At 37.7% G+C, this 9,998-nt stretch overlaps 1 protein-coding gene across 2 annotated transcripts in view; it reads right to left on the minus strand.

Annotated features, from left to right (window-relative positions):
* LOC132103420 (raftlin-like) overlaps positions 1 to 9,998 on the minus strand; it is a 93,134-nt gene that overhangs the window by 7,535 nt on the left and 75,601 nt on the right. For both annotated transcript variants that reach the window (XM_059508511.1, XM_059508510.1), the window contains exons 8-9: positions 7,031 to 7,134; positions 1,989 to 2,064 (exon numbers count right to left, since the gene is read on the minus strand). In XM_059508511.1, the coding sequence (XP_059364494.1) occupies positions 1,989 to 2,064; positions 7,031 to 7,134 (180 nt within the window). The remainder of the gene's footprint in view (positions 1 to 1,988; positions 2,065 to 7,030; positions 7,135 to 9,998) is intronic.

The raw sequence follows: 9,998 nt of genomic DNA on the forward strand, positions 1-9,998 counted from the left end.
CCGGGAGCCTTCGTAAAACAAGACCTTTACCGACGCAGATGGCGCCAGGTGCAATATCTGGCAGATGTCTTTTGGTGCAGATGGCTGAAGGAATACTTGCCTGCACTGCAACAACGCCAAAAATGGCTGCAACCAAAGAGAAATCTTCAAGTAGGAGATCTTGTGCTTATTCTGCATGAGAACACACCACGCAATCACTGGCCTTTAGGTCTGCTTACTCAAGTCTATCCAGGTGCAGACGGACTTGTGCGTACTGTGGAAGTGAAAACACAGGCAGGTGTCTTCATCCGTCCCGCGGACAAGATCTGCCTCCTGGAAGCCAGTCTTCTTAGTTGATTAAGTTTAATTGTAACATCACCCTTACTTTGTTTAAATGACCTGTTTGGGTCATTGGGGGCCGGGATGTAGGGTGCTGCCCCTTTAAGGACGTGGATTCTGTGGGCTCATGTGATCACCTAGGAAGCAGCGCAAGTGAAAGAAAAAAAACTGAACTGAACCGATCTGAGTGCGAAAGCCCTGTTGATGCTCATATGCAGACTTTCTAATGTTCTAACAACTACAGATAAAACCCTTAATCTAAACTATATATTCCCAGCGTGGTGAGTAACTTTTTGTTGTTATAAGTGTATTAAAATCATTATGTAGATCGCTATTTGCGATTAGCGCCTAAAAGCCAAATGTGTTTAAGCTATTATGTTTGGTTTGATATAAGATAATATTGCCTATTGTCATATTTAAGCAATATATGTTGCATTTATTCATTAAACAGATCTAATATGTTTATCACACACATTGTTTAATGCTAATAGCTATACCACACGTGATTTTTGCGTTGTAGGGAATATCTTTGATTTATACTTTAATGTTTATCATCGTCTGATGTTATGTTGTAGAAACTTATGTGAGAAGTGAAACCATTACTGGATACTAAATGTGAATTGTTTGTATTTACAGTTTGACCGCGCACACACCTAAATGTGTATATTGTGAGTTCTACACAAGTGGAATAAAGAAAAGAAAACCACAAAATCCAAGTTAATGTTATCATTTTTATGGGTAACAGTAGGCTACTATATAATCACATGGTTTAATCTCTTTTTTAACCCTTATTAAACCTCTTTAAATAACAAACAGGCATCATCAATGTTAAACAAATCCATAATAAATCTGTGTTTATCAATTGAATCACTGAAAGCCCAGCAGCAGAAACGTTATTGACAGACGTCACTGGCTCTTCTCACGGTGATTGACTGCCCCCTGCCACTTTTCTGTCTTTCATTTGCAGAAACTATTACTTAACTTTAGTGTTAACCTTGTTTCCATCATATCATTGTGATTTGTAAATGCTCAAAACCTGATTGTTGCTGCATTGCACTTATGAACATGAAATTATGCTTATATAAAAGCAGTAGGCACAAAGCTGTGGTGTCCTCGTGCAACCACAAGATGCGTGAGATGTATGTGAAATTTGTATTTTTGGAAAAAGTTAATTTAGATTCTCACATCAGTTTGTTTATGAATACGAATTCACATATTGAATTATATATTCAAGTGCTGATGACAAGTGTGACGGGTTGATTAAAGCTTAGCACAGTTCATTTGCATGTACCCTTTCTTCTCAAAAAATGTAAAGGGTAAATATCATCAGGAAAGCCAAACATGCAGTAACATCCACTATGCACACACTCGCTTTGGTTTTCTTTGAAGTGCTAGAAGCTAAACCTTTGTTTAAATGATGCATTGTTCTCTTCAAGCGTCTTGTGCTTTCGGCTCTATTTTATGTGGAGCTTTAAGGAAATGCCTCATGCACTGAACCCTGCAAAAACACTTGGTGTGTGACTTTGGCTGCTAACACAAACTACGTAGATGTTTTTAGCCAAGAAGCAGAGCGAATGAGAGGAATATGATATTAACTGTGTGTGTTTGTGTGTGTGTGTGTGTTTGACAGCAGTATTTCAGTAATGTGGCTGGAATAAGAGGTCATGCACCTTGGATTCCTTCTTCTTTCGAGGCAACACCGGTCTCTGGAGGAAAACGATCTGCTTGGTGGCCAAACTGCCATCACTGGATGAGAGAGAGAAAACATTTCAGTTAGTGATCTAGGTATGATAATACTTCAATAATGTATGTCCAATCATCTTGCGCAGAAGTGCCCAAACTGTTTTCTACAAAGGGCCAAAAAAAAAAAAAAAAATGACACTAGTTGTATACTTGCGCGAACACACACACACACACACACACACACACACACACACACACATGTATATATATAAAGTTGGGTGAGTGTGTGTGTCTGTACTGGTATATATGGTTTATGATGGCTCATATGTGTATAATGGCACAGGTACTACAATGTAAACTTGGTTTATGAGGACACTTTCTGTGTCCCTGTGAAACAAAAGGCGTAAAAAAATGACAAAATGGTGTTTTATGAAATTAAAAAATTGCCGGTAGTTTTCTGTAAGGGGTAGGTTGGTGTAGGGGCGATAGAAAATACAGTGTGTACAGTATAAAAACTATTACACCTATGGAGAGTCCCTGTATGTGTGTGTGTATTAGAAATGAAGTTATGGAATAATGGCATGTTTTTCCTTTTTTCACACCCCCAACAGGGCATGGCGGGCCTTTTTTTGGGGGCATCTTTGAAAGTGACGTGACATTCAGCCAAGTATGGTGACCCATACTCAGAATTTGTGCTCTGCATTTAACCCATCCGAAATGCACACACACAGAGCAGTGAACACACACACACACTGTGAGCACACACCCGGAGCAGTGGGCAGCCATTTATGCTGCGGCGCCCGGGGAGCAGTTGGGGGTTCAGTGCCTTGCTCAAGGGCACCTAAGTCGTGGTATTGAGGGTGGAGAGAGAACTGTACATGCAATCCCCCCACCCACAATTCCTGCCGGCCTGGGACTCGAACTCACACCCTTTCGATTGGGAGTCCGACTCTCTAACCATTAGGCCACGACTTCCCTTGATTTACACCAACTTTAAGTGACCAGCTAGTTTTCATTTTAGCATTTTTCAGAGCAGCCGCTCTGTGTTGATTATAGTTTGTTTGGATATTCAGCATCTTATCTTGTATTTATAGCTCCAATAATGCTGGCTGGTGTACCCCCCCCCTAACCCCGCCCCCCCTTGGAGATCTGTTTACATTTTTTAGCTGCGAGTGCAGTGGGAACATCCGGCATTGAAAGGGATGAACAAAATATCCGTTTTGTGAAATCCTCTGATGACTAAATCTCTCTTTCTTGCTGTCTTGTCATGGCTCTATCGCTAAAATGTGTAGAGAAGGAAGTTTTACATCATCGAGCAAACATAGAGTGCTGTGAGTTTTGTGTGTTTGGTGTAAATTTAAACAGTTCAGATAAGCAGTTTAATCTCCAGAGGAGATGTGTTACTAAACAGTCTCAATCATGACCCCCTTTCACTTTATGATTCTGCTGCACATCTCTTACATCAAATGGGCCTCTGCATCTCTAGCATAAGCTGGAAATCAATACCAAATGTCTAATTTGCCCTGCTATTTATTTATTTTTTTTTCACTTCCTATTTTCTTGCTTGTCAAGGAACTCGTTTATTTATTCAAGGGCTTCTTGCTTAAATCAAAGAGCTAAAACTGGATTCCTGCAAGCCTCAGTCCATTAAATTGTAAACGAGAGGCTGGTCGGTGAAATTACAGCTCTGGTCTTTAGTCTCGCCAGCATCCAAACTAGTCTGTGTCTCCACTTTATGGAGGACGACACACGCCACCTATACAATCCCCATCATTAAGGGCTCAATTGAATGGTAACTTCAGCAATTTTGAATATAATGAATGTACAAGCCTTCGGTACGGCGTGATGCATAGCAATGAGAAGCCGCCCTGTGTGTGGAAATATAACAGATTACAAACAAACTCATCTGCATTCAGAAAAGTGCTGTGGAATTACCTTGTTTGTTTGGGAAGACGATTTCTAGTTGTTTGTGATTACTGGAGGACTTTTAGTCCTTTTCTAGAGATTATACTTACAAAGAGTGGATTCCTAGCTCATCAAGAGTTGAGCATGACAAGAAAAATATATATTCAGTGTAGAAATTTCCATTACAGTTATTATATTTAAATATAGTTTAAGTTAGTTTTTGCAGAAATACGAGTCTTAAAGCAAAATAAATAATTATTTGATACCGCAAAATAAATATATTTCATTTTGCAGTAAGAACAGAATAGCTTGCATTCAAAATATTTGTGTCTAATATTTTTTTTCTCTCTTATGCTCACAAAAGCTGCATTTATTTGATCTAAAATGCAGTAAAATTAGAAATATCTGTTCCTTTTTGTAATATATTTTAAAATGTAATTTATTCCTGTGATCAAAACAGATTTTTCAGCATAATTACTCCAGTCTTCAGTGTCACATGATTCTTCAGAAATCATTCTAATATGCGTCTTTGTATTATTTTTTTCTTTTTATTATACTTTTATGGAAACCTTGATATATTTCATTTTATATGACAATTTTATATGAAATAGAAATCTGTAACATATCTTTACTGTGACATTTGATTAATGCATACTTGCTGAATAAAAATGTCTTAAACTTATACTTTTTAATGATACTGTAATTTTTCAAAATACTAGGTTGTTTGTTGTTTGCTTGTCACTGACTTTTGTTACCATGAATAGTAAAATTGGATTTTCACCAACACTGGTATTCATAGTACTAGAGTTTTACCCATATATTACCATATTATATTTTGCCTCGCAGGAAAACAAGGCCAGCCTTCTCCAAGACATTGAAAAGTGACGGTTCTGTAGCATCTAGGACAACGTTTTGATTAATTAGCCACATTGCTGCTCTTGTGTGTTGTGGTATTTTGTGAAAGTTTAAAATAGGCCCGTAATTAATCAGCAGGGACTTCAGGACGGATAGAAGAATGACGTGTGAGAGAAAGTCCAACGCGGGATTGGCCCAGTGCAGGCGTGGGTATGACAGATGGAGATTACATGGTGAACTTCAGTTCGACATTGCTGGAAGCTTCCACTCGCCATTACAGGAATCATCAGTTAGCTTGTATTGACATTCCATTACGGCGAGCAAACAGTGGAGTTCTGCCCCATACTACTTGTGCCAGTCATTACAACTGACTCCACGAGGCCTGCAGAGCTCTTTATACCCCGAGGACTCTGTTGTGGTTTGAGCTTAGGATGTCCATTACTCTAGATTGTACCATTGTTTTTTATGTTAAAAATGGCGCCCCATGAGGTGTTTACACAAAATCAATTGATGGCTTTATGTTTCCTACTTCTAAAGCCTGTTCACACTCAAAGGCTTTAAAACCTAGTCGTATTATTAGTCGTAATGGATTTTTTTACTGCTGGATGCTCTAACATGATTAGTGAAATAAGCAGGTGGTCATAACATCAATCGAAGATGGTAGATCTTAAATCAAATGAATATGATGATACATAATGGAATTATATATATATATATACATAATTAACATAATTGAAAGGAATGTATGTGTGAGTATATACACCGTTCTTTTTATCCAGCTGTGAAAACACCATGTCAGAAAAAAAACAGAATCACAGAGTTGGAAAAAGGATCGCTCCCTTATGTCAGTATTGTGCTGTAATTACAGCCTTTAGTCTGTTGGGATTTGTTTCTACCAACTTTGCACATCTAGATTTTGCAATATTTGCTCACTCTTTTGCAGAACTGCTGAAGTTTGGTTAAATGTGATGGTGAGTGTTTGTGGACTGCAGTCTTTAAGTCATTCCACAGATTGTTAGTAGGGTTTAAGTCTGGGCTCTGACTAGGCCATGCAGGGACATTCAGCTTTTTCTCCTTCAATCACTGTGTGATCAGTTTTGCTGTGTGCTTTTGGTCTTTGTCATGTTGGGAAGGTAAACCTTCTTCCCATAGACAGCTTTCTGGCAGAGGGCAGAAGATCTTCCTCAAAATTTGACTGTATTTTGCCTGATCCATTTTTTCTTCTATTCTGACGAGTGCTCCAGTCCCTGCTGCAGAGAAACACCCCCATAACAGGAAATGACCACCTCCATGCTTTTCTGGAAGAATGCTGTTATTTGGATGCTGAGCTGTACTGGATTTCTGCCAGACATATCGTTGGGTGTCGAGGCCAAATAACTTAATTTTAGTCTCATCTGCCTCAGAATCTTCAAGGTGCGTTTTGGTAAAGCTCAGTCTTGACTCAATGTGGCCTTTCTTGAGGAGTGTTTTTTTCTGGCAACTACCCCATACAATCCACGAGAATTTGTGTTATTGTTGTCACATAGGCCTCTTGGTCGCCAGTTTCATTTTCTACTTCAGTTACTACTACAGCTACTGTATGAGAATACAGGGTTCACACAGATAGTGTTTTGGTTGTGAGACAGGTCAGTGGATTATTTTTTTTTAAGTGCAAGGTCTAGAGACATGTTTTAGAAGCTTTGACACGTTGGTGTTATAGTATATCTTTCACTTGGATGTTATAAGCTCCACTGAGTAAATATAGCTTGATAAAACAAAAACTGTGTCCGTCTTCATTTCAGACTGCCACTAAAATTTTGAATATAAATAACGGCAATGCATAAAGCATCATATCAGGAACATGATTTTCAATGCATAAGACAAACCCACTTTAATTCCTTGTATATTTTGCATGCTTAATTTTTTCCCCTCTTAAATGCCCAGTGTTTATTGCTGTCAATGAATATGAATTCTCATAGTGCTAGAAGTCTAGCTGAACATACCACAAGTCTATGGCTGCACTGCAATTTGCATACTGATCCTAATCTTGTGTACTATATAGTACAAATAGTGAGATTTGGATTATTGTGTACCAAATCCTTGTATGTTGAAAACAGTAAGCAAAGGGGGTCTGGATAGTGTATTATTCCCAGTGCATTCTCAAAGTATGCATCCTTAAAGCTTTTTCAGCTTATATTGCACACAATTTTTTTTTATTGAACTTTGCAGTTTTAGAAACTGTATGAACCTAGAAGTTAAATAATAATGAATTTTTAGGCAATAACTTTACCTGTTCGTCTTGATGATGGGTGTAGGCAGCACACAAGTGAGTCTCCAGCCAAATGAAGCCAAAGACTGCAGCAGGGGAATATAGTCTGTCTTCACCTGTAAACCCTGAAAAGAAGAAAAAAAATGCTTTAAAGGGAGAAAAATCACAATTAAATACAAACTATTGATTCGAGACCTGGTTTGGACTTTAAATGTTAGTCTTTAGGCATATATTAAGACATTTAAAATGGTGACTCTGTTAAGATCCATTGCTCTTTTGTTCTTGTTATTTGCGTGTGCATTTGCTTTAGTATAATTCAAATATTTGCAAGTTTTAAAAGGTTGAAAAACATATAACTTATACAACTTGTCGATATTTGGAAGTTTCCTAATAAAGTAGAAATGTGTCAAATACTGAGGATGTGGGTTTAGTCTGATAGAAAACATATCCTAGTTATAGTTACCCATTCATTTACTATGGGTTAAATTAAGAAATGTAGTTTTATAGGGGGATAGAAAAACAGAACAAAAGTTGTTTACTTGAGCCTATAGTTGAAACTTGATTGGATCCCAGGGACTTGTTTGATTCAGTTTAAATAAATTCAGAGTGATAAAAAATAAGGTTTAATATCTGCTGTGGTAATAAAACAGATGGTGAAATAAAAGCTGTGTTGTATGAAGAGCTCATGAATGTATTTCTGTGTGATTCAAGGAGCAGCGTTAATCAAACAGGGTTGTTTTGAGCAGTTAGGGGTTGTACTGTGGTTTCAAAGAGAATGCTTGTACCCTCATTTCAGGAGGAGCACACAGGAAGTCCGTGCGGTTTAACGGCACCTGTCCTCAAAAGGAAACCATGTCGCGTGTCAGCCATGCACACACACTCATGATAACGCAAGACAGCTCTACATGATAATGCTTCACTTGCAATAATATGCCACGAGTTTTGGCTCAGTCTCGCATGAATACACTATACAGTTAACCATGAGTCACTGTGGAAAGTTCAGAGTAGATAACAACATGATGACTTTGGAGCAGCCTTCTTAAGCAACAACTAAAATCATATTTAGAGGCTGTTTTGGAAAACTCTACATATGGATAAAAAAACAACAAAGACAATCATTGGGTAAAATTAGGTAGATTGGTTTAAGTATTATTATGTATAATTGTTTATTGTTGAAACATTAAATAATTGTGTGTGTGCAATCTTTTTAATAAAATATACTAAATATTAATATTTAATTTATATATAAATATATATATAAGTTTCAGATTGTCTGAAATGAAATTCAGAATATATATATATATATGTGTATATTTATATTTATATATATTTAAAATGATTTCATTTATTGTATCGTTTCGTTTCAACACCCTTCCTAGTTATGAAGCCCTTTTGCCCAGATTGGATGACATTGCTGTGGGTCGTTTGTTGAGACCTCAGAGGCCCAGGTTTCTGTTGAAATGGTTTTTGGGTATTTGCGTTGGCCAAGACCACAGCAGCAGTCTTTAGGGACTCCAGATATGTGAGAAGAGTTTTTTGTTGGAAGCGGTCCCAGTAGTGGACCCTGTAAACAGCAACGCAGACTTAAAAGCGGAGACGAATTGAGAAAATATGGTCTGTTTAATGGCTTTCCATTTCGGCAGGATTGTGTGAACATCTCGATGTTGTTGAAGTGCTACACTCTTTCAACATGGAGGTCAGTAAAATAGAGCAGAACCAAGACTCCTCGAGAAAAAGAGTCATAAAGTCAACACGAAAGTCAGCTCTGGAAATATGGTGCATTTCAGATTGAAGAGAGATGATTGATGAGAAAAAACACGTTGGCAGAAATTTGATCATAATTGATTGGATTGTGAAAGAGAGAATGAAGTCAGGTGGTTTGATGAGGAGAGTTAAAGGAAGGCAAGAGGGGATGTCGTCCAGGATGAAAAAACATTTTAGAGATACAGCAAATTTTAATGACAGATTATAAAGATTTCTTTTTTTTCACAATAAGATGTGTATTAATTTCTACTCAAAGACTTCCATTCTCAACAACTAAAAATAGTCTGGGCTTATTTTACACCTCTATCACACTTTTCCAGCCAGAGTCTACAGAATGCTGTATATGTCATGGATGTTTGGCTGCCACTGATATATATATATATTTCCACACGGCCTGACAGCAACCGACTGTGTGCAGCATTAAAATCACACACATGTCATAAAGTTACCATGAACTCAGTTTACTGGAAATATACTAATGAAAGATTTGAAAAGCAAGATTTTTTTCATTTCTGAGTCGTGTAGTTCAGCCACATTCACACAGACAAAGAAAAGTGTTCTTTGAAACGGCAGGTCGCATGTTTTTCTCAACTCCACAGGAGCCATAAAGGTTACGTTGCCAAAGGATGTGTTTTAATGGTCTATCTACAGTCTAGATATCACACTGATCCAGTGACTGCACTGACCTTCAAACTTTACCTTCTACTCTACATACTAAATATATAACACCTGAGAAAAATGATATGGCTCAGAGGTTGCTCAGGCAACTTAATGGCATTTCATTGATGTTTCTCTTTTGATGCTTCTCTTATAGCTACTTGAACTGACTTTGAGCACTGTTTAAGACATTGCTGAGCTCTCTCATGAAACTCCAGAGTGTTTTTCTCATGCAAAACACTGCACAACTAAACTTCATTATTAGCATCATGATGCAACCATGTTAAAGTAATCTTATATGAGCTCAAATTGGGTGTCTGGTAACTTTTAACAGTTAACCTAGTTAACTTATTCTACTTTGTTAGATCTCTCTCATCAGGGTTCAGTGAGAACCCCCCCCCCCCCTCCCATTCCTGTTCTTTATAGTTGAATAAATCCAATTGAAGTAGCATAAGAAGCGCTTTCAAGAAAACGGATCCGGGTAAAAGTGATTAGAGTTTAGACTGTAGAGATGTCGGCATGCCTCAAAACACGCAAGAAGAATCTGAGGCTGCTGTAGTTACACAAG

This window comes from Carassius carassius, chromosome 24, assembly GCF_963082965.1.
Source record: "Carassius carassius chromosome 24, fCarCar2.1, whole genome shotgun sequence".
Classification (NCBI taxonomy): domain Eukaryota; kingdom Metazoa; phylum Chordata; class Actinopteri; order Cypriniformes; family Cyprinidae; genus Carassius; species Carassius carassius.